We start from the raw sequence: 24536 nt of genomic DNA on the forward strand, positions 1-24536 counted from the left end.
TCCCGCTGATTAAAAACCTCCCTTGTGGCAATTCATACTACACAAAGCGATTAACCAATAAACAATTAAATGACCGAGATGTTAGTTTTTCCACTTTCAACAATAGAAACTTTGAGGGGTTTTGTGACTAACAAAAACTGGACAGCCTGGACAATGAGATACAATTTTACACATTTATTTCTTACAATTTAAGTCCAAAGAGTCGTACTGACTGGTTTCCTTTTTTGTCACAGCAGGTTTTTCTTCATTATGTAGAAAAACTTCTTCACTGGCAAAGTGGGCTGAATGTGGCCTACGATGTAAAATTAGTTTGACACCCTTTCTCTCTCTCTCTCTCTCTCTCTCTCTCTCTCTCTCTCTCTCTCTCTCTCTGTGTGTGTGTGTGTGTGTGTGTGTGTGTGTGTGTGTGTGTGCGCTCCGTTTTATTTGTCTCTGGTTGGGGAATTAGGGCAGCAATGAAGTGTGGGCCACCGTTCTGGCTCTGATCTGGCTTCATGCTTTTAAGATGGATGCAAAGGATGAGTGGGAGCTTCTGGCTATGAAGGCTGCCTCATGGCTCTGTGCTCAGAATGGTAGTAACACGATAATAACAGAAAATGCTGCATATCCATGACACAAAGTTAAAGTGAGCTATTCTTGCAAATTCATTCTTTTAATCCTTGTGTTTTGTGTTCTTAGCACCATGTGTGTCAGAGTGTGTGGACGCTGGAAATGTCCTGTTGGGTTCCAGCGTAAAGAAAGAAGCTCTGGGACTCTGAGAGTTTTTTCAAATTGGCTTCACCTTAACCCTTTAAGACCTACCATAGTGTGCCCTACACACTTGTTCCTTGGGAAACGTTCGTTTTTGTGAGTATTACTGTGTTCAGGAAGAACTTGGATATGTGTTTACATGAAATAAAATGTGATGCCAAAGTAATGCACGCATTTAAGTTTGTCATTAAGATGTGTGCATTGGTGAGAATTTTTTTTGTTATTTTGTTCATTTCACTTACAAAACCGAGAAGAATCCTTGGGAGAGGAAAAGGTTTAAAAAGGTCTTCAAAGTCAAGAAAAGCAAGCCCTGTGTGGAGATCTCTTCTGTTGTGTTTGCTGGGTGTTTAGCTTCACATTGTTACGTGTTGTGAGGGCAGCACAAGGCAACTGTTGTTGTGATTTGGAGCTATGTAAACAAAACTGGATTGAATTGCACTGAATGATGCCTACAATGTTATATTCATTTTTAATCTTTCATTTTTATGTTGTTGCAAAGTGCTTAATTCAAATTGTTTTACTTGTATTTCCATGTGTGCCTTGAACTGAAAATTAAAAACTGAAAATTCAAGTCGGTGCTTTGAATGAAAGGGGCTCCAATCTTAATTGCTTTTATTTATTATGACTCCTCGCGTGTGTTCTGTGGAATGTTTAGAAAGAAGTTCCTCCAAGTTTAAGAACTGACTACTATGGATAAAGTGAATGTCCCTAACTCCGTCCTTCTGAGTCAAGATCAACAGCCTCACTTCAAGAAAATGAATAATTATAGTTCTTTTCCTCTTCAAAATACAATAAAATATATCACAGCAGACTTGTGATATTGTCATAGGTTGAATACAGGAAAACAGTATCAAATTATACTGATAACTGAAGATCTACCATGCAGCTTATTCTTTCATCACTAACGATCTCATTGGATAGCTGAAGCAGAAAACCTCTGCCTTCACCGGAGTACAACTGCATGCGTGTCAGTGATGGGTCATGAGCAAAACGCTTTGTAGTGAATCAGAAGAGCCGACTCCCATTGAGTGAGAGCCAGTGTTGTCTATAATATGTGAAAGATATGTCAAATGTATCCCTCATGAATGATATCAAATCAACTTGAGCCACAGACAACATTCCCGTAACAAGGTAGAAGCCGCAGTCAGTTTTTGGCAGTGACTTTTATATATCCTTTATTTATGCAGTTAAAAAAAAAAACAATCTTGTTGACATTAAAAATGGCTTTTGTCATTGTCTTTTGGACAGCAGAAATTGGCCCTGATCCCTCACTCTGATCAGGGTTGGGAAGATCTGGCCATGGATGGGCCAACGCATCCAGTGTGACAGGGAGAAAAACAGTGGGCAATGTGTGTTTTCTCGGAGGCGAAGAGATCTATGACAGCTCGGCCGTATCTCTGCCAAATCTGCTCCACCACCTGTGGGTGAAGCCTCCATTCTCCCAACAGTGGATTCCCCCTGGTCAGGAGGTCCGCCCCCCTGTTCAGAATTCCTGGCAAGTGAGTTGCTTGAAGGGAGAGGAGCCGTGTGCTGCTCCACACAATTATTTCCCTGGCTAACCTGTGTAGCTGTTGGGAACGGGTACCACCCTGGCGGTTGATATAAGCAACTACAGTGGAGTTGTCTGTTTTCACTAAAACATGTTGTCCCGGAGATATGGCAGAAAATCCCGTAAGGCACATTTATGTTATTCAGAGCCAGTCTCTGTGACCAAATGCCATTCACTGCTCTGCCCATCATAGTTGCACCCCAAGCTGACAGGGATGCATCTGTGGTTAGTGTCACCCTGGATAATACTGCCCCGAGAGGTACCCCCGCAGCGAGACCCGTCGGGCTCCTCCAAGGCCAGAGAGCCACGATACACGACTGCGTTATCTTTACACCACGGCTGAGATGTCGGCGAGGGCACAGCTGCAGAGAAGCGAGCCACCGCTGAAAATCTCTCATCATAAGCAGCCCCAAATGTACCACCAATATCACTGAGGCCATGAGGCCGAGGAGGTGGAGACAGAGTCGGAACCGCACGACTTTCCCCATCTGAAAGCGGGAAAGACAGTGAGTGAAAGATGCGATCCGCCACTCTGAAAGTGCGATACGATAAGAGATGAAGTCTATTCTGAGTCCGAGATACTCTGTATACTGTGCGGGTTCCAAGTGGCTTTTTTCCAGGTTGATTGTGAAACCGAGCTCCATAAGGTGATTCACTACCACCTCTGAGTCTTTGATTGCCTGCTCGTGCGATCGTGAGCATATTAGATAGTCATCTATGTAAGAGAATATTCTGATGCCGCTGTTCCTTAACGGAGACAGCGCTGCTTCCACACATTTGCTGAACACCCTCTGGGCTAAGGATAGCCCGAATGGGAAAGTTTGAAACTCGTACGCTGCGCTCTGATAAGCAAACCTGAGATATTTCCTGTGTGTGGAGGACAAATGGCAATGTGAAAATATGTTTCTGAGAGGTCGATTGTAACAAGCCAATCACCTGTGTGAATTGAGCGTGTTAAATACCCCAATTCTTTGATCTTTGGGCTGAAGGAAGAACAACATTTGGTGTATAAATGCTCAATCAACAATCTCTTTATTCCATACAATTCTCATTATTTTATACAACAATTTGAGCATAAACGTCCGGATGGGAGATGTGGACAGGAGGGTGTCCGCCAGATCTCGAAGTGTCTGACCGTTTCTCACATTCTTATAGCTTCAGCCCCCCTCCAAAGTCCTAAAACCTAAACATCCACATTCTTTCTTTCTCAGTGAGTTATGACCTTAGCTTCATGTGCTGTATGTTCTGTTCTTTCTAATCAGACAAATAAGGCCATGATTCTCTGAAAACAGTATTTCTCATAAATCAGCAGTGTAATGCATCATAAAACAGTGTAATGATTTCACAATCTTTAATCCAAGGCATAATGTGGCCTATAGCCATATAATGATTCAACAATTCTTTGATTAGAAGTATAAGGTGGCATAAGATAGTATAATAATCTCACAATTATACTTACATAGGGTTTTGTGTGTGAGCATTCTGAACATGTACTTTCTCAAAGGCTTGTTTAACACACAGAGATCTAGACAGTGCAATGTTCTATTGCGATGAAATAGCGGGAGTAAAAGCCCTGCTGAGCTTCTTCGCTCGGAACCGCTCTGATCGCTTGTTTGTGTAACAGGGAGGATATTTCGTCCTCCAGCACATTCAGTGAGTCGCCACTGGCCACCGAAGTTAACACTCCGCTGAATCTCTGTGGTTTTACCGCAAACTGTAGTCTGCAACCATGGGAAATGGTTGACAAGACCCAGGGATGAACTGCTCATGTGCACCACCGCTTCAGCCGCGCTGCGAGAGCGCCCCTGAAGACGCGGTAGTGTGACGTCACCCCTGTCTCCCGGAAGGAGTTGAGGCTGTCCCCCTGCTGGTGACAAAGACAAATGGCAGTGATTTTCTTTTGTTTTTATTTTGAAACTGGGGGGCATTCTGCCCTTGGTAAACTGCCTGGCTGCAGAAATGCATGTTTTATTTCTTTTGTTACCCCCAAAACACAGTGAAGTGCCTGGTGACACTGACAGAGTGTTTAGGAGTGCTTGGTGACACTGCACCATTTATCCACAAGTCTGTCCCCCTTGAATTGGAGGAGGAGACTGAGAGGGTCCTCCTGGTGAACTGGAAACTTCCAGAGATCCTGAACCTTGGAGTGATTTGGTTACCCCTTCTAACACCTTCCTTCTCTTTGGGGGAGAAGAGAGGGGTGACACAGAACATTGCAGGTGTGCTAGGCTGACCGCTTCTTTTTCCCTTCTCCGGGGTGTGACGGCTTGTTCTTTGCAGCAGCTGCTGCAAAGGAATGCTTGCAGGCCTCCTGCTCCTCACTGCATTCTGACCCCACTCTGTCTCTCCCCCCCCCCCCCCCCCCCCCCCCCCCCGCAGAGCTGCTGCTGCTGCTGCAAAGCCAGCTCTTGGCTCCTGCTGGGGCTGAAGGCTAGGTTTTCTGGGTAAGCAGAGTTAGAATGCTTCTCCCTTCTGCTTTCAGCGGGTGCTTGTCTCTCTCATTCTCTCCAGGATTGGGCCAAAGAGACCCTTGGTTCGGTCACAAGCTGCATCCATGACCTCAGCCTTCTGAGCATCACCTAAGCCTGACAGGTTTAGCCACAAGGCTCTCTCACCCGAGACTGCAAGGCTCATAACTTGCGACACCCTTGGACTGCTCCCCTGGAGGAGCGAAGAATGACATCATTAAACACGCAGATTTCATCTCAGAGAGCTGGGTTTGGGGAACCCGAGTCAAGCTGACGGCTTATGTCTTCCAGAATTTCTGCCTGATATGCTGATAGCAGTGTGACTGCATTAAGCAAGCATACTGACTGTGCAGCATATTTGTACATCCTTTGATAAATAGATGCCGTGAGGCAATCCATCTTGCTGGGCAAAGAAATGCCAGAAGAAGCTGAGACTGCCCTGCGGTTAGGGTGAAGGTGATATGCCACTGAAGGCCCCAGTTCACCCATCCCCTGGATCTCAAGCTTAGAGCAGCCCTTGGTCGGAAGCTTGCTTTTAAAAGGGCTTGACCAGTAGTGACTCATTTCTTTCATGCAGGCAGAGACTGCTGGCAGAAGCTGCTTTGATGGCGGCAGGGCTGGTGGGAGCCTCTTGCCATCATACAGGTTGTGTTCTGCCCCTTCGGTATCCTGGGCAGCTGGCCATGGGATGCCTAAATCCGAGCTAGTCGCCACGGGAGTCAGCTCGTCGTGACATGTTAGCTGCACTCCGCTAGCAACTTAATGCTAACCAAACCCTAGGTTGACTAAGCTAATGCTAGTGAGATGCTAATATGGTTTGTGGCCTGCTAACAAGTTAATGCTAGCCAGACACTGAAAAAATAGCTCGTCGTAATGCGTTAGCCCGAGCTACACAACATCGGATACCTCGCTAGCTAAAACCAGGTTTCTCACGGGAAGAAAGCGAGAATGAGTTAGGAAGGGCTGGTTAGCCGTGTTAGAATGAAGGGGCGGAGCCCTGAGCACGGCTCGGCTTGTCTGTCATAGACAGACATGGTGTCATTGGAGTGATTCCCGTAGTGAAACACCAAGCGAAGTTAGAAAAAGAACTGAAAATTAATCTAGATTTCAGAATTGTACAAAAAAGTCTTTTTCAGGGAACACAAAATGGGTTAAGAATTTTGCCAGTCCAGGCCCGGATAAAGGAGCAGGGTTGGAATTGTGACATTAAAAAATAATAATTGCTAAAAGAAATTTAATTTGTAGTTCTAAATAAATTCTAATTCGTTAAAGACTTTTTTTTACTCACTCTATGTTTCTTCCACGATGTTATTTCTCTCTCCAACAATGTAGGTTACAATTACATTAGCATGACCAATTACGCAAATTAGGCGATGACGTCATTTAGCGACTTCTAGCGACTTTTAGGACAGCCAATAGCGATTTTCCTTACTGAGGAGTTGGCAACACTGCTGCACACTGACACGAAAACCTTAAAACTAAGGATAGCAATCTGGATGTTGTCACATTGAAGTTCTTTATTACTTTTGTTTACATGTTTTTATCGTGATATAAAGAAATGTGGTTGGGCTGCAACAGACAACCGCATTTACAGAGAGACATCTGTGTGTGTGTTGGGGGGGGGGTGTTGCTCTTTATTTTTAATTCGATGATGCAAACAACAGGAAGAACTAAACCAGAAGGTGCTTCAGGCTAGCTGTTACCTGTCATCAAAACAGTGGTATGTGGTGACGATTCCGCCCACCTCACCCACCACACATACACTAAGAAAAACACATTCCTCCACCATGTAACGATTTCACAACATAAATTGGACCAGTTTAAAGCACTATTTATGCTGCCTGTCTGCTTTCAAACATGGACATCTTAAGCCTAACTAAATATCTACTATAATACCAAGATTATTCACTGTTAGCTGACAATGCTGACAAGTGATTTTCAAACCATTCCTTTAGGAAAAGAAACAAGAAAACAAAATGAAAACACCTCACTATGAATAAAACTGTATGACTGGAAAACTGTGCATAAGTAATCAAATTAATAATGCAATTAAAATCTAACTAACTACTAAGATGTTCCTATTAGCATTAAAATAATGTTCTTGCTTCACAGGTACAAGGATGAACTTCTCCGGTCTGCTAACTCTCCAAAAGGAACGAGGTACTGATACAAAGAGACTTCTGTTTTCTCTCTGACCACTTGTGGATTTTGTAATACTTTAATGTAACTGGTTACTGGTTATAATGGCACATAATATCTTGCTTCACATATCGTTTGTGATAGAGATAATATCTAATTAAAAACAGTATTTGAAAAGAGGGACAAATAGCAGAAATACAGCCCGGAATGTGATACATTTTGTGTTTGTCTTTGTGTAATTCTTTAAAGAAATGAAAAATTAAAGTATAAAAACTTTGAACTACAAAAATCTAGTCTTTCATGTTAATTCAGTTTGAATAATATTACTTTTGAATAGTCAAATGAAAGTCTGTTTAAATTCAATGTGACTTCCAGAATAAACATTAAAGAAAGTGTCTTATATAGTTAACATAGTCAATGAAAAGTTATGATTCAACTCCATGAAGGATGAAAGCAGTCTTAACAACATTATACCAGTCCTCATGTTCGGTATTGTAAATAATCTTGGATTGAGTTTATTGATGTCTTTTTCTTCAAAGGGGATCAAAAGATCAGACAGGACCTAAAAACACAAGTATTTCTAATAAAACATTTAAGTCTGTATTGAAAGCATACTGCTCAAAAAATTAGCCAAAACAATTGAATGATTTTTAATGTTGATTGTTGGTGTGAGTTTGAATCCATTGTGAGCCTGCATCGTATGCACAGTTGGGCACACTGCAAAATGTTTGGCATGCAGCATGTCATTGCATTTCTGCCAGACATAAAACACCATTTAAAAGCATATTGTAGAGAATAATATCATGAACATTAAGAACAAACTTTCAAATGAAAAGGGCACTTTACCACTACAATCATAAGAGTATATTTTAAAACATTTTAAAACAGTAGTTTTGACACTTTGACCTTTGTCACTGTCAGCCAAAACCTTTTTTTAAGTATCAGCTGGGTAAACAGGTAAAATTTCCTTGTAAAAAGAAGAAATAATCCACGAGTCAACTCTTTATAAAACATGTTTAGTTTATGTGTGGCGTGGGTGTCTTCTCTGGCCAGCTGCAGAGGAGGGGTGACGCAGTGAGCTCCCGGGACGGTGCAGGGGCGGGGTGAACAGGTGTGCTGGGATCTGACAGTGATTGTGTCTCTTTATATGTTGGCAGTGACAGTCGGAGGGGGAGAGCGGACGTGACAGCAGAGAGAGAGCGGGAGTGTCTGTGTCCCAGTAAACGAACCACAGTCAGTGTTGGGAAGGTTACTTAATGTATTCCATTACAGATTACAGAATACATGTCTCAAAATGTATTCTGTAACGTTACTCAATGAGAGTAACGTATTCTGAATACTTTGGATTACTTAATATATTATCATGCTGTTTACAACTACATGAATGTACTATTGCTGTGATTTATTACTGTTACTGAAGGTCCGCGGCTCTGAACCGTAGTAAAGGGACCTCTGGCTAATACGGTGGGTTCTGTGTCGGGCTCGTAGCCGAAAACTAGCTTTACTTTGTTGTCTGGGTCAACTTTGCTAGCGAGAGACAGAGAGAGGCGTTGAAAGGCTGCTCCAACGGAACTTATTGTTTTTGGAGGAAAACACGAACACGGTGTACAGTCGAGTCTTAATAGCTTACTTACAACTGGGCTCATCAGGCACTCTTCTTGGCTGCAGTGGTTATTATTATATTTACATGCTTCCAGCTCCCGTTTTTGCTCGATGACAGCTCGTACTTTTCCTTTTTCTCCCTCCCTCGCTCACAGACACATAACGTGTATGGCAGTCCATTCTCCCTGCAGCACGGACTACACTGCCTATGATGCTACATTCTTTAGAGCTATACCGGTAGCACTCTGCCTATTAGCTTAGCACAACAACAACAAAAAGGCCTCTCTCACCCAGGAAACACGCAGAGAGAGCGTCACCCTGTAACCATGGCAACCGTAACGCTGCCGCCTGGAAGAACAGAACATAGCTGTCAAACAAAACCCAAACAGGCCTGACCCGCCACAATATGAAACAGGGAAGTACCGCCGTGTAATCCATTTATTTCAACAAAGTAACTGTATTCTAAATACCACCTTTTTAAACGGTAACTGTAACGGAATACAGTTACTCATATTTTGTATTTGACATACGTAACGGCAGTACATGTATTCCGTTACTCCCCAACACTGACCACAGTAATAAATAAAAGTTCTGCTGTCATCATATTCGCTCCAGCGTATGTTTCTTCAGTCCAACATTACATTATGTATTCATGGTGATTCTGTATTACTGTCAGTTCCTCTGAAGAGCATTGAGGTGGAGCTGGAGGTGAGGGACCATGTGGCTACAGTGGTCTCCACTCTGAACTACGAGAATAAGGAGGACAAACCATTAGAGGCTGTTTTTGTCTTCCCTCTGCCTGCAGATGCTGCTGTCTGTCATTTCAGTGCTAAGATCGGACAGACACAGATTGTAGCTGAGGTGAAGGAGAAACAGAAGGTGAGCTGACAGTAAATATAACCTCATTATAAGTAAGATTCAAAATAACATCATCTGGGCCTCTCCTCAGCTCGTTCCGAGAGAGCAGCATGGTTGCCCCTCCGTTGGTCTTCCTTGGTCTGTTCTGCTCTGAGGGCCTCTGAATGTCTGGATCCTGGATCTCCTCCATACCTGCTTCATGCCCTGCTGGACGGGGCTATGGCCCCCCAGACCCTCTAGCAGATCATTACATGAAGGAACCTTTTAAATACAAGCGCACTTATGCTCACAGGTGTACACACGGGTGCTCACAGACACAAACTACACCCTTTTTGGCTCCTACCTCAAAGCACAGTGTGTGCTGTCGATCCTATGTGCTGCACAATAATCTCAACAGGTGGCATGGTCCATTTGGTCACGTAAAATCCGTTGGGCATCTTTCTTTGCCTTTAGACAATAATTCTGATCGGAAAAGAACCAAACGGGACAGGCGGAGAAAAAAAAAGATTCAAAATATCAATAAACACAGTGAATGTCACTGACATGTGTTACCTGTCCTTCAGGCTCGTGAGGATTATGATGATGCTCTGAGCTCCGGTCAGCAGGCCTTCCTATTGGAGGAGAGTGATCAGAGTCCAGATATATTCTCTCTGAGTGTGGGCAGTCTGCCTCCAAGAGAGAGCACCTCCATCAGGTTGGAGTACGTGACTGAGCTGTCTGTGCAGGCTGATAATGGTCTGAGGTTCTGTCTGCCTGCTGTGCTCAACCCTCGATACCAGCCTCGGGGTAGGAAAAGCAGTTGACATTTTAAATGTCAAATGTGGAAATGATTGAGATACAACATGGATTTTTCTGCATGTTTACTGGAAAATAAAATGTTTCTCATAATTTTGTTATCGGCTATATAATATATAAAAACTTAAAGCTGCAACAAGTCTGAGTGGTGTCTAAAAAGATGTGGGCTTTATAGATTTATTGATAAATATATTATTTATTATAAACCCCAAAAAGTCACGCCTCTCCTGTAGAGCTTTTAAACCAGCTTCTGATTTGGGAGACAGACACTGTCTCTACGTTTAAGATTAAGCTTAAAACTTTCCTTTTTGCTAGTCTTTTGTCCTGTCTTATTCCCCTCACCCCAGCCGGTCATGGCAGATCGCCGCCCCTTCCTGAGCCTGGTTCTGCTTGATGTTTCTTCCTGTTAAAAGGGAGTTTTTCCTTCCCACTGTTGCCAAAGCTTTTTCTTTTAGGTACTGTAGGTCTGCCTTACAGTATAAAGTGCCTTGAGGCAACTGCTGTTATGAGTTGGTGCTGTATAAATACAATTGAATTGAATACAGGGCTTATTTATAATCAGTGTCATTTGTGTATAGATTTTGAAGGTGCAGGTGTCCAGGTAACTTCTGTTCCAGCCTCTCTTTTGTTTTACCGCCTGTCTTTCTCTGCCCGAGTGTCCTCTCCTCGTCCAATCTCTAAAGTAGAGTCCACCTGTTCCCTGGACCCTCTGCAGTACCTCAACACTGATCAAACCCAGGCCACGGTAGGTAGAGTGCTGATGTTTCTGCTGTGTGTGGTTGTTACTTATTACTGAGAACTAAATATGGATGTGTTTGTGGTGTGCAGGTCAAGCTGGCTGCAGGACACAAGTTTGACAGAGATGTTGAACTGCTGATTTATTACAAAGACGCTCACCAGCCCACTGCTGTGGTGGAGGCAGGACAGGCCTCTGCTGAGCCGGGTGAGTGGAAATGAGATTTGCTGTTTTGAAATTTTTTTTTTTTTAAAAAATCATTATCCGTCTTATTTAACTCAGTAGTTAAAGATGTTGGAGTAAACAGCAAAAACAATTTTTGGTTATTTTTCTGTCCCTAATATTTTTCAGGCTCTTTGATGGGTGATCCAGTGGTGATGGTGAGTCTGTACCCTGAGTTCTCCCAGTCTGTGATGTCTTCAATGGCTTCATGTGGAGAGTTTGTGTTCTTAATGGATCGATCTGGAAGTATGAGTAATACTCGGATCCGCAGTGCCAAAGTATCTGTTCTTACAGTCATAAATTTTTCATAGTGTTCCTCTCACACAGTGGACTCACCATCTTTTCCCTGTTCTCTTAAGGATACTCTACTGCTCCTGTTGAAGAGCTTACCAATGGGATGCTCATCTATGGTTTTGGGTCCAGATATGAACACATCTTCCTGTAAGGCTCAGATCTGTCAGCCCAACAAAATTATTCCTTTCATGTTTTTGTGTCTTTTGTGTTACATGCATGTGTATTGGTGTCTGTGTGATGGCAGTAAGAGTGTGGAGTACACTCAGCAGACCATGGAAGAGGCCCTGAAGAGCGTTGAGCAGATCCAGGCTAATCTTGGAGGAACAGAAATCCTGGAGCCCCTCAAACTACTATTTACAGTCAGCCGTGCATTCCCAGTCAGCCTAGACAGGTAACACACACACGGGCTTGGATTAGTTTCCTCAAGACTTCCTTGAAACTTAACCTTACTTACCGCTTGCCTAACTCTGACCTTAATAAAAGGATTGTGAGGACTGCACAGTGTCTCGTCTTCTGGTTTTACTATACTGGCAGTTAAGTTCTGTTTTTCTGACTGTTTATCTTTTTTCTCTTGTTTTTTCTTTTTGTTTTTGTCTCACCTAACTGCTTCTTCTTTCCAGGCCTGGAAGTATTGTGATTCTTGCGTGCATTTTCCTTTCTTTTTTTTTTAAGTCTTTTGTCTCTCCTAATTCTTTAGGAGCCTCCTTCAGCAGTGTTAGCGCTGGGGGGCTGCATTTCCCTTCCCAAGTGGGACATTTTGTTTTCTTAGGATTTCTCCATCTACAAGCACTGATTTGTCCAGCGCCTGGACATTTCTTTTCTAGCCACTGCTTGTCAGCAGTGAGTTTGGTGGGCTGATTCCCCATTGTCACAGAACTGCAGAGCCTTCTCCGGTACTAGACTCGGGGGTGGTGGCTGACACACCCTTCTACTCTGCGCTATTCACGGAGCGGTGTCAGTTTTATGAGGCGGAACTCAACCTTTCCCCTTTGTCACCAGTACGTGGGCTTTTGCAGGATACACAAAGATGGAAGTAGTTCAGCAGTTTATTTGTGCTGTAAAATCAACTTACTTTCAAAACACATATAGACATAGACATTCGGGCGTTTTTATAATTTGTCACGAAGTACTTTCAGCTACTTCTGAAACCAGTCTAAACTCTATACCCTTGCGGCGGGTAAGACCTACTGCGTTCTTTATTTATACAAGCTTGTGTGTGTACAAAGGTAACAAAGTTATTCTGGGAACTCAGAGCTGAGGTTCCTCTTTTCTAAGTCTGTTCTCAGAAAACAGGAAGCGGTTAGTTGCTAAATAAGTTTATCACACAAGAGTTTATGTGAAAAGTCACGTAGACATGTGGATTGCTTAGTGATCCATAAAAAGAGCACATTTCATGTAGCTGATCACACTATGTACAATTTTCCTTTGACAGAAACCTAACTCAGCTCTCAGAACAAGCTGTGGGTTTCTGGGTCTGATGTTATGTCTTCATGTGCCAACTCTCCACTCTAGCTGTTTGTCTTTACTGATGGAGAGGTGGGAAACACCAAAGAAGTGATAGATCTGATAAAGAAGCACTCAGATTCCCACAGGTGAAACCACAAACCCACAACTATATCTACACAATACATGTCCTCTGTGTACTTAAAGAAAACTGCTGTATTGCAGGTGTTTCTCTTTTGGGATTGGGGAAGGGGCCAGCTCTGCTCTCATCAATGGGATGGCAAAGGAAGGAGGAAGTCACGCTCAGTTCATCACAGGGACTGACAGGATACAAGCAAAAGTAAGACATGAAACACAATTAGAAGTCACATTAAACATCGCAGCAGATACATATTTGTTATATGTATAGAATGTATATTTGGAGAGTTTTTCATTATTTTTCAGGTGATGCAGTCGTTGCGATTTGCTCTGCAGCCGACTGTGGTCGACATCTCAGTCACATGGGACTTACCAAAGGAAGTGTCTGTCACTGTCCACCAATCACTGCACTTTTTCAGGGTCAAAGGTCACTGATTTATGCCCAGCTCACTGGACAGGTAAGAGCAGCACCTTCTCGTTTTGTTGTTTAGGTATTTGATGACAGTAAATAACGTGACTTCTAACCCTGTGATTCTGTGTCAGTGCTCAGAGGCAGCAGAGGGCTGTGTGACGGCGAAGTACAGCCTGGCGGGTCATCCCTCTGAGAACCAGCTGCACTTCAGTCTCATACCTGCAGAGGACACTGGGTAAAACAGTTTAATAATGACAGCACCCTTTTGGTTTTGTTTACTTTATTTAAGATGCACAAACATATTACTGTGCATATCTTTGATATTTTTATGACCTGGTTTTACCACATCCTTTTTTTCCATCTATACATCATTAGAGACAATGATGAATTACAGTGTATTTCTATGTCTGATATTCTGACATAGCATTTACTCATTTAATAGTCCAGTTGCAGCTTGATGATGAGTGTCTAAAAAGTAAACATAAGAATGGGGATACGTCATTGGCCTTTGCGTTTTTTAATTCCACGCCATTTCCACTGTGTTCAATGGAATATAGCCAAATTTTCAAACATGTTTCTTTTTTTCATTTTATTTTAAAATTTCAGTCTGAGTTTCTTAAATGAGCTTAAATGGCTGAGCTAAAGGCATACATCCACTATCGAACCTCGTGGCCGATTTCTGCCCCATTGAAACCCATTATAAACGCTATTTTTCATACCCCCATTATTTTTACAACGGTTAATGTGATTGTCTCAGTTATGGTGCCATTTGGGAGTCCGGACCTTAAACTTGTAATTTTTTCATTTGTCCATCAGATGGCGCCCTTTTTTCATATTTCAAGCAATGAACGAACTTCAGCCAAAATTAAAGATTTTGAGCGTGTCGTTCTGCAACAAAAAGTGAAAGAATTGGTGTTGTGTGTCACTATCAGTGTTGAATAATGATGTTGGATAATAGTAACTGTGCTTTTTTAAAAATATAAAGGCCTTTATGTCTAAAAAAAGAAAAAAAGACACACAAACACACTTTTTCTTTCAAAAGTATTTTCTCTCAGACGGCCACACAGCAATGTAAACAAATTAAATAAAAGCAAGGACCAAAACCAAATTACTTAACTAAAAATTAATTATTTTTTACCTTGAAATACAATTTTTTAAAACTGCTGCGGTTAAATCACCTATGACCCGGAAGTAGTTACTGACGGGAAGCCATTTGGTGCGTTGTAAACAAAGCGAGCGAGAGACACGGTTTTTTTTCTCTTTTTATCTCTTCAACGGTCACAAATCGGTTAGCGACACAACCACCTGCAAATTGTGAGCGAAGCGGAGATCCGAGGGAACCGTCACGGTGGAATTTCGAAAAACTTACGGACAATGGCGAGGCTGGCCAACGTTATCGGCGCGCACAGGTAGCCATTTGGTGACACGGCGCACGGAGAAGGTGGCGAAATCTTTGGAATAAACACCCTGCTCGCAGTCGGGACTACGAAAAGTGCTGATCTTTTCGTGAGAGTATTGTTACATTATTATTACGGAAAATTATTAATTTTTAAATGTTACGATGGCCGTGAAGTCCTTCCGATATTATTTCTTTGTTTACTATGCATGTAAACAAATAAAAATCCTCTAGTTTTATTGTCTACGCAGCAGATTACTTCTAAACGTTGGTGATAAGGCTGCGCTTGTGATCTTGGGCACCCGACCCCGGCCGTCCGGCTGCCCGTATCCCTTGTAGTCTCCACGGTGGCGGGCGCGCAGCGCGGGTCAGGCCGCTACTCAACGTGGCCGCATAACAGAGAAGCGCCATTCGGGGGGAAGCGTAAGGAACTTTTTTGACACATTTCACTGCGTGTTGTACACTACGTGTTGAACTATGCATGTGACAAAAAAAGAATCTTGAATCTTACTATTCACATGTGCTATGTCGTACCAAATTAGACGGCGCAGGTTTAGGCTGCGCGAAGAAGTGTCTTTGTTTCGCGAGAAGCAAAAAGAGTGAAAAATTAGTATCGTTACATTCAGTTTGGGGTTACAACAATAAAAAAAAAAAAAAAAAAATTGTTTTCACGTGGTGTCGGATGTGTTGCGCTGGGGACACTGACACCAAGACCCAGACCCATCTCCTGGCAGCGGGCAATGGTGCTACTCGTGACGCGCAAAGGTGCGCCTAGTGGGCCGCTGGAGGTGTTGCAACGCCCCCCGGACACACAACTTTCTCTGATTCCCAGTAACATAAATGTTCATGTTCATCCTTCTAAAATAAATGTTTTTCTGATTCAAAGTGATCTTGTATTGTTATTTAGACAATTTCTATTTTATTTTAGAACAAAACAAGGTAATAAGCATTTGGTGTATGCAAAAAATGATAAACCTGATATGGCACTATATGACATTTAGTGTGCTCCTGCACAAAAAATAATAATGGATCAAAATGAATGTTGGTGCCAATGTTTGGACCATCCAAAGGCCTAATTATAATAACAATCAAATATTACTTCAAATGTATTTTATGAAAAATATTTACGTTTTTAGTTTTATTCTGTTAAAAAAAAAAAAACAGGGCGCTCATGTCCCCAAACTGGTATTTAAAGGGTTAAAACAATGAAAATATAATTAAAACTTGATATGGATATTTTAAGCAGAAGTAGTTTTAAAAGACTGACTAATTTAAAGTGGAAAAAAATATTGATATATAACCTTTTAGAGCACTTTTTGGGGCGGGACCACTTTTGGTCCCGAGGACCACGAAAGGATGGATTTTTTAAAATGTGCTCCTGCACAAAAAATAATAATGGATCAAAATGAATGTTGGTGCCAATCTTTGGACCATCTAAAGGCCTAATTATAATAACAATCAAATATTACTTTAAATGTATTTTATGGAAAATATTTTTTTTTTAAATTTTTTTCTGTTAAAAAACAGGGCGCTCATCTACCCAAACTGGGATTTAAAGGGTTAAAACAATGAAAATATAATTAAAACTTGATGTGGATATTTTAAGCAGAAGTAGTTTTAAAAGACTGACTCATTTAAAGTGGAAAAAAATATTGATATATAACATTTTTAGAGCACTTTTTGGGGCGGGACCATTTTCGGTCCCGAGGACCACGAAAGGGTAGGACTTTGAAGTTTTACAGACGGTTAACTAAAGTTCATGAATGCATGCATTTCAATGTATGTATGTTTGTATCCGTGTATACATTGGATCACTCTACTGTCTTCAGATAAACTTGGTATGCTATCATTGTGATTCTTTCCCAAAGTGGTGGATTAAACTTCACCTCTGTAGGACCCTGAAGAGGATGCAGTGGTATAGACAAAGTTACTGATAAGTTAATCTAGTAAAAGGATAAACATTAGAACAGGAGATGTTTTTTTGTGTCATGTCTGCAGATTAGCAGTCCACAGGTTGGGTGCTCGTACTCTGATTCGCTCACTGGAGAGAGAGAGTAGAGGACAGCAAGATGGAGAAGTGAAGAAAAAGTTGGTGCGGCTCAGTGTCCAATCAGGAGTGAGCAGTGCTTTCACTGCCTTCATTGCTGTCAACAAAGACAACAGCAAGGTGATCCAAGGACCTCTTGTGCGCAGAAATATTTCAACACCCAGTGAATTTATTTTAAATCTCCAAACTAAAACTTCAGAGCCACAGCTCTGAAGATAAAGATGGCTGAACTTCAATGAGGTGAATGTAATGACTGCTTTAATTGCAGAATAATAGAGTTAATTCTAAATCCTAAAAAACTTCACTTTGGAAAACAAGCAACTACTACCTAACTGGTTTGTTTTTAAGTTATCTCCAAAGATCAGAAACTAGCAAGAAGTAAAAACCTGAATGAAAGTACAACAAACCATTTTTGCATTTCTTCCTGTCCGATCCGGACCTCATACCCTCACTCTTTTTTTTTTTTATCTTAAAATGACACCAAGATTTGAATCAGCATTGCTTGCTCCTCCTATAAGAAGAAGTAAGTACAAAGTAGAGTTATTGGCGTTGGAAGGTACGTGTGTGCATGGACGTTTGCTGCATCCCTGAGATTTAACACATGTATACCTGCAGCTGAGTGAGTGAAAGCAGGGCAGTGATAATGTTAAGAACAGAGAGACACGGCAATATCGCAGTATTTTAAAAATTAGCAATCAGAAGATTTTAGTTTTATTTTGAGTATGAAGAGTATTAGAGGAATTATACATTTTTTACTACAAAAGCAAAAACTAATTGTCACACACAACCTGAAGACAAAGGCGGATGAAGATGAATAAAAGTACTTCAATGATAACTTAGAGCAGAACATTAGAACCAGTTTAGAGGTTCCTGAAGTCAGAATCCAAAAACATGCCAGTTAAAGCAAAATGTGGCTTGTTTTCTTCAATGGGTTTGTTACAAAGAATCAAAAATGCTGATAGGAAGAAACTAAACACAGAAGAACAATGAAAATTAAACAATCTGACAAATCAAGCATGGTGATCAAGCTTTGTAAATACTGCAGGGACCATGGAGGTAGGTGAGCAAGCATCCGGACTGACCACATGAAGATCCCATACATTTAATTACTGTTTAAATCAATGACATGAAAAACGCCCTTTGAAAAAATTCTTATAAAATATTTTAATCTCATTTTTTAACATCCTGGTTGGCTCCCCCAGGGCAATGTGTTCAATACCAGATACGTGTAAGTAAAAGCTGAATGTCAGTGTAACACACATCTGCACATCAGTGCATTTCTAAAAATAAATGTTTTCTGTTTTACTCTGTTTAACAGAGCTCTATGGACATCATCAGCAGTATTTGCTATCATAGTCATTGTATTGGGCTGTATATAATGTCTGTTCTTTATTTGTTCTTTTTCATTTACGATTATGAAATTGCTGACTCCATATTTTTCATCTTGATTTCATGGTAGATGTAAAGAAAAAACGTAATCCGTGGCGTGGGGGTAAGTAAAGAGTGAATGGCAGAACACCACACATCTGCGCAGTAAAATCACAATCCAGTAATTGTTTTTATTTCTTAATAAAAACCTGAAAAAAGAGGAAGATGATCTACATTTTAGATACTATTTATAGTATTTTAATGATTTTTCTGTATCACCAAACAATGTAAAAAAGTCATTAGTCAGTAACTTTTTATGAAATTGCTCACCCCATGTTTTTCATCTTGACTTCACAGCAGATAGTTTTTGCGATCATTCCCTGCATGACTGTAAGTACAAGCTGAATGGAAGTTTAAGACAAGCTATCTAAAGTTCTAAAATGAAATGTGGGATGGGTAACTGGTCAAAACAAGTTAAAGGATTTGAAATGTCTCATTTTTATCTACATTTTAATACTGAGTTCATCTTCCGTGATTCCACATGTGTGAAAGTCATTTTCTTATTTAGTCATATTTTAAATGTTAAATTGTTATGTCAAATTTAAGATTGTGTTAAAACTGTGATTTCAAATCTGAAACTTGTATTTCCAGCTGCCATGTCTTTGTGGGATTTAGAGAGGATTTAGATCATATGTGTACACGTGGGCAGTAGGAGGTGTTAATGTGTCACTTTATAGTTTGGAACTTTTTTCTGTATGTTTTCTGTTCTTTACGTTTTTTCTGTAAAAAAGAGTAAAAACTATGAAAGTCCCTTTAAGTCCCATTAATGACAAATTCTTCAGCAAATGTCTTGACCCAATTTTAAACATATTTGAACAAATTCAAATATAATATTTTAAATATACTGTTTTTATGTAAACATCATGGTGATGAACACCTACCTTGCAGTAAAATCTATGTTGGGTATGTGACTGTAAGCTCAAAAAAACATTTGTTCTATAAATATGGCTCATATAATACCCACAGAGGAAATTATATGATCCACAGTATGTGTGTGCGTCATCTCAAATCTACTTGCTGTTTACATTCAGAAGCTATTGTTTGATAAAAACATTAAAATTATCAACCTATTTGTGGTATACACATTAAAAAAAATAAAGCTATCTTTTATTTCTTTCCAGTTTTAGTCTTTCATCAGTTTCTGTTTAAAACTCTTAATTTGCTGTGTGGAAGCCTTATGTTCATTGTTTGTTACATTTTTGCTTTCCTCTGTCATGTAGAATTGTGTTTTCTTATCTATCACCATATTGAGGTCTGGTTTTTGTTTAATCTTTGATTTTCCAGTTGCGTTGCCCAAGCAACCACCCAGAGACCCGTTCATGCACATAGTCTCCCTCCAACAAGGAATCTCCTTGTTAGATTAGTTAGACACCCACAATTTGATCTGCCACTGACAAGCAGAGGGAAACTCCCATGCTCCCTGTTTATCATGAAAACATGATAAAAGTTAAAAACTCGGAAGGAAAAGAAGACCTGGACAGATTTTGCATGTGATATCAAAGAAAATAAGATGCTTTGTAAACCATTTGGAGCATCTCTTACCAGTAAAAACACATCAAAGCTTTACACTTTATTCAGCTGATTAAAATCTAATGTAAACTATATCTACTATAATCTTATAATATTTAGCTGACCAAATCTGAATTTAGACGGCTAAATTATAAATAAAAATAAATGTTTAGTAAAACGACTTACTAAAACTAAAGCTTAATCAACATTTTCTCTCAAAGTTAACACTGGCTGTCAATTTAAGTAATAACACAAAATGATAATATGAGATTTAAAACAAAATTGATTGGATAATTTGATAAAAAAAACATAGGACGCAATTAAAAACATGGGAGTACAATATAACAAACATAACAAAAAGAAGTAAACTAAATGTAGCCCCTGCCTTGCTGCATGAAAACAAATCTGTATATATTAGAGGATAAAATATTGGTTGTAATGACTCTCCTAAGTATCTACGGAGCTGCACTGCAGAAAGTGTTTTCTCATCAGTCAGAACTTCTACTGAACACATTTCAGTGCCTTATTTTACTTTATGTTAGCAAAGTTGTAGAAAGTGAGATCATGATTTTCAAGTGTTCATTTGATGAATTAGGCCAACAGTGAAGTGTGGGCCACCATTCTGGCTCTGGTCTGGCTTCATGCTTTCAAGGTGGATGCAAAGGATGAGTGGGAGTTTCTGGCTATGAAGGCTGCCTCATGGATCCATGCTCAAAATGGTAGAAACAATGATAATATCAAATAAAGTATTCTTTTAAATACTGTTTGAAACCACAAAAAAAAAAAAAATCATCCCTCTCCTTGGATAATAACTTACGTTTTCATTTTAGCGCCATGTGTGTCAGAGTGTGTGGAATCTGGAAATGTCTTGTTGGGTTGCAGCATAAAGGAAGAAGCTCTGGGACTCTAGGTTTTCTCGAAGTGGATTCACCTTCAGGATTGGCAAATCATGCCATATGGCTTTTAATTCATTATTGTGCTATTTACCCTATTGTAATTATTATATAATCAGAATTGTTTCAAAAAACAAGCAGTTATTATGGCAACTCATTTAAATTGTATGTTTTTATTCCTGTTTTCCATCACCATATGGTGATGTCGTTCATAATTTGTTACTTTTTACTTGTTTTTATACATTCCACTTCATGTTATTCTTCTGAAAAAGGTTCTAATTCAAAATGCTTGTGTTACAGTCCCAAATCAAAGTTAACTTTTTATGCCTACTTCTAGACAAAGTCCTAATTTTATCTTATAGCGCTGTTTATATGGTCACATTGAAATTAAACAATATTGATGACATTTTGTTTCTCTTACAGATTTTTCCTTTTTATCCACAAAATGCTAGCATTGAGCCGATATATGCTAATTGATTAGTTAGGATGATGGAACAACCAGTGGTTTGGTTTTTTTTTTTATCTGAAGCAAAGGAAAAATATACATAGCCAACCCACAGGGCCTGGCTCAAGTCAGCAATTACAAAAGATAGCATTTTTATTATTTAGGGGGAAATGGCACCAGCAGTGTTAGTGGCTAGGTGTGGTTAGGTAAGAAAGAGCCAGTGGGCCCATCACTAAAGCTGTGGGGATTATGGCTTACAATTGGAAAGAGTGCAATGCATGTCATATCAGGTGTGCTGCAGTGTCACCTGTGTGCCTAACTATTCATTTACCAAAGCAGCAAATTTAATGATTATGTGAACATAACATTTTGCTTTTTCCCCTTTTAAGTTGCAAATACTTTTGAAAAGCTGAAAACAGTGGAGTGAATGTTTTATTTACAGGTTTTGTCATATTTTGTAATCTGGTTTATCTGTCTGCTTAATGTTTAGATAGAAATGCTATAAAATCTAATGCAACTCAATAAACATATATATTTTTATAATCTGACAGACTACTAAATGTTTGGGAAAAATTGTGTATGTTGAATAATAAAAGGTATGCACATTAACATTTTAGCACTTAAGCCATATTGCATAGTACAGGCAATATACCCAATTCCCCAGGTCCTCATCTACAAGGAACTAGCACAGTCAGTCTGTGATTCATAGTGTAAACACTGTTACAAGAACAGGGACCTGCAGTAAAACTGTCCAGATAATCTTTCTGGCCCTGCAGGCCAAAAGCGCAGAATCTTTTCAGTAAAGTTTTAATAAATGGAGCTAATGGATTGAGCTAATATTTGCCATGGGTCCTAGAATAAAGTGTCACATAGTATTGGGTGGGTGCACAGTCACTATGTTACAAGAAGAAATATTGTGAGAAAAAAAATTTATAGTAAAGTTTGAACATGTGCAATGTTTGCAGTGAAACTTTAGTTTTCAATAAACGCGCGTGCGCACACACACACACACACTATTTCTTTGCACATTCACATCTGCAGCAATGTTTGAACACGAATAGCTCAAAGACCATTAAAGATAATAGCCAGACATTTTCAATGTTCTTTCTTACAAGCCAAACGACCCTCGCTTGTGAGTTTGTGGTTTCTGCGTAGACTGTGTGGTTGTTGTATTTTCTTATCTAACTTCAGCAATAAAGCCACTTTTGATTTTTACATCTTGTTTTCAAAGTGGCTTAACCTTCAGGGCTAGTCAACAGAAGCAGATCTAATTTCACCATACTGCCTTCAATTCGTGTTGTATTAAATACCCTGTTATGAGTGCTATATAATCAGAATTTATTGGAATTTTCTTTTAAACAATTTCTACATCTGTGAGCCAACTAAATGTTTAGGGGGGTATTTATGCTGATTAATGAAAGATATATACGGTAAAAATTAATTCTCTTTTTTTATTGCCTGTTGACTTTATTATCTTTTTGATGTTGGTGTTCTGCATTGTTTACTGTTATTGTATTTTTATTTTTAGTATAAATATTCATAAGTAAGAAAAGGAATCAGTGATGTTTCATCAGTGTACATGGGACAAGTAGTTTCAATACTGTTGGCTGTCCAGTGGACTGACGATGCAAGACCACTAAGATTAGTGATATGCTCAGACTCAAGTTCATCATTCGTTAGTTTGCAAGACAGTCACTCAGATTGCAGACCTCACATTCTGATAGAGATTCAGCAAACATTATATAGAATTACTATGATGGGGCTTATGGTCACCCTCATATGGGTACCAGCGCATCATAGAGTTAAGGGAAATGATTATGGCAGACAGAACAACAAAGGAAGCTACAAAGAGACCATTATGGATATGGAAATCAGTGTTAGTAGGACAGCAATCAAGAGTAGAATATGGCACAAAATAAAAGAAAGGTGGCAAAAGCAATGGGAGGAAGAGAGGAAAGGGAGATGGTTATAAAATACAAAGGGAAATAGAAAAAATGAGAAGCACAGGGAGGAACAAGAGAAAAGAGACCGTTATATCTCGATACTCCACACCAGTTGGTGGCGATAATGCACCATTTTGCTGTTTGCCAGCCGCCACTAAACAGTATAAAGAGGAAGAAAACGAAACCTGTCAGGATACACACGTCTGTTTTCTACAGTCATTGGTCCGTCCATTGAAGTAAGCTTCTATTGCACATAATTCTTCACTAGCGGTCTCCAGCGCCACACTTTTATATCTCACAGGTTTATCTTAACCATTCCGTTCTTTATGAGTTAGTTCATTCCTAATGTCACATCATCGTTTTTTATTTCCGGATTCATTATTGTCTTTTTAAAGATGCTTTCGGATCACAGTCAAAAACACACAGTATAACCTGTGCAGTTTCACAAAACGGAACGATTAAAGTGTCACATATAATCGGGTGGGTGCACAGTCACTCTGTCACAAGAGCAAAGAGATGCCATTCATCGTCGGGACGAAGTCTTGAAGTTAGCAGAGGGTCGGAGAAGTCCCGGGTGCCTGCCCGTTTTCGTGTTTTCTGGTGGGGTTTTCCAACGTGTAGGCCCTCAGCATGAAAAGGAACCGTATTGTGCATGCCCTCCAAGTGAAGGAAGCTTAAGCCAAACCCAGTATATGTTGGCGAGATTACATTTCTGGGCTGGCATTTATTTTATACTGAATGAGTGATTTTGTTGTGTAAAAGATACAAGTTTTATTATAGAAAAATATTAAGTTTTGTTTTATAAAATATGTAAATTAATTGTAATGTTGCAAAATTAATAACGATTGTTGTTTTTCTTTGGATAAAATTAATTAGATAAGTAAAATAATTTGTAAAGAAACATGTTTTGATGCTATAATAAACTTTCTTCTTCCAATAAATTATTGTTGGTGTCCCCGGGGCCTCAGATCAGTCATCTATGTGATAAATATGTTGTTTGGAACGAGGGTTACATAGTGTGATGTAGATCTTTTTATCAGACACCAAAAAAGTGGTAATACGTATTTGAGATAAATTGTGTTTGCACAGTTGTTTCATTTGATTGTCTTTGATTTGTTGAATTAGGCCAACAATGAAGTGTGGGCCACCATTCCATCTCTCTATGGCTATGCCATGTTATCTGACTTTCTTTGAATTTTCTTTTTAACTAGTTCTATAATCATTGAGCCAACTAAATGGAGACAACCTATTAGTGCTGATTAATGAAAGCTTGCACCATAAAATAAAGAATAAGGAGGAGGAAGTACAATTATTTTTAGTGTAAGAGTGTGAGCGTGAGACCTTTCAGGACTTCAGAGCTATTGCAAAGTAAAAAATGTAAACCACAGAAGGAATTCTAAAAAAAAAAAATCAGAAGAAAAATGTTTTGCAATTTGACGCTCCGCCCACCCAGTGCATATCGGTTGGTG

The 24536-nt window shown here is 39.9% G+C and overlaps 2 protein-coding genes and 2 pseudogenes across 3 annotated transcripts in view; 3 read left to right on the forward strand and 1 right to left on the reverse strand.

The window, feature by feature from the left end:
* The window catches only part of LOC102783622 (von Willebrand factor A domain-containing protein 5A-like), an 18314-nt gene extending 17323 nt beyond the window's left edge, over positions 1-991 (forward strand). Inside the window, exons 14-15 of the mRNA XM_087851507.1 lie at positions 449-572; positions 679-991. Of these exons, the coding sequence (XP_087707633.1) occupies positions 449-572; positions 679-758 (204 nt within the window). The 3' untranslated portion in view covers positions 759-991. The remainder of the gene's footprint in view (positions 1-448; positions 573-678) is intronic.
* LOC148098866 (uncharacterized) lies at positions 989-3001 on the reverse strand (annotated as a pseudogene).
* Positions 3002-6887: 3886 nt separating this feature from the next.
* LOC148098867 (von Willebrand factor A domain-containing protein 5A-like) lies at positions 6888-17729 on the forward strand (annotated as a pseudogene). Its single transcript, XR_015719985.1, has 13 exons — positions 6888-6927; positions 9185-9387; positions 9930-10152; positions 10740-10906; positions 10990-11104; positions 11249-11397; positions 11479-11560; positions 11658-11804; positions 12926-13005; positions 13082-13196; positions 13301-13452; positions 13538-13641; positions 16801-17729. The product of XR_015719985.1 is annotated as a von Willebrand factor A domain-containing protein 5A-like (transcript).
* A 170-nt stretch (positions 17730-17899) lies between these two features.
* Positions 17900-21460, forward strand: LOC148098868 (von Willebrand factor A domain-containing protein 5A-like). Its single transcript, XM_087851444.1, has 3 exons — positions 17900-17905; positions 20382-20505; positions 20617-21460. The coding sequence occupies exons 1-3, from the start codon at positions 17900-17902 to the stop codon at positions 20694-20696; spliced, it is 210 nt and encodes a 69-aa protein (XP_087707570.1). The 3' UTR covers positions 20697-21460.
* The last annotated feature ends 3076 nt before the right edge of the window (positions 21461-24536 follow it).

Source organism: Neolamprologus brichardi, chromosome 14, assembly GCF_056152115.1.
Source record: "Neolamprologus brichardi isolate AB-2024 chromosome 14, ASM5615211v1, whole genome shotgun sequence".
NCBI classification, from domain to species: Eukaryota; Metazoa; Chordata; class Actinopteri; order Cichliformes; family Cichlidae; genus Neolamprologus; species Neolamprologus brichardi.

Bases quoted from the DNA above. Each gene is read 5' to 3' on its own strand.
- LOC148098868 (XM_087851444.1), top strand. The intron at 20,506-20,616 runs GTAGAAACAATG...TTTTCATTTTAG, and splicing joins ATGGATCCATGCTCAAAATG to CGCCATGTGTGTCAGAGTGT.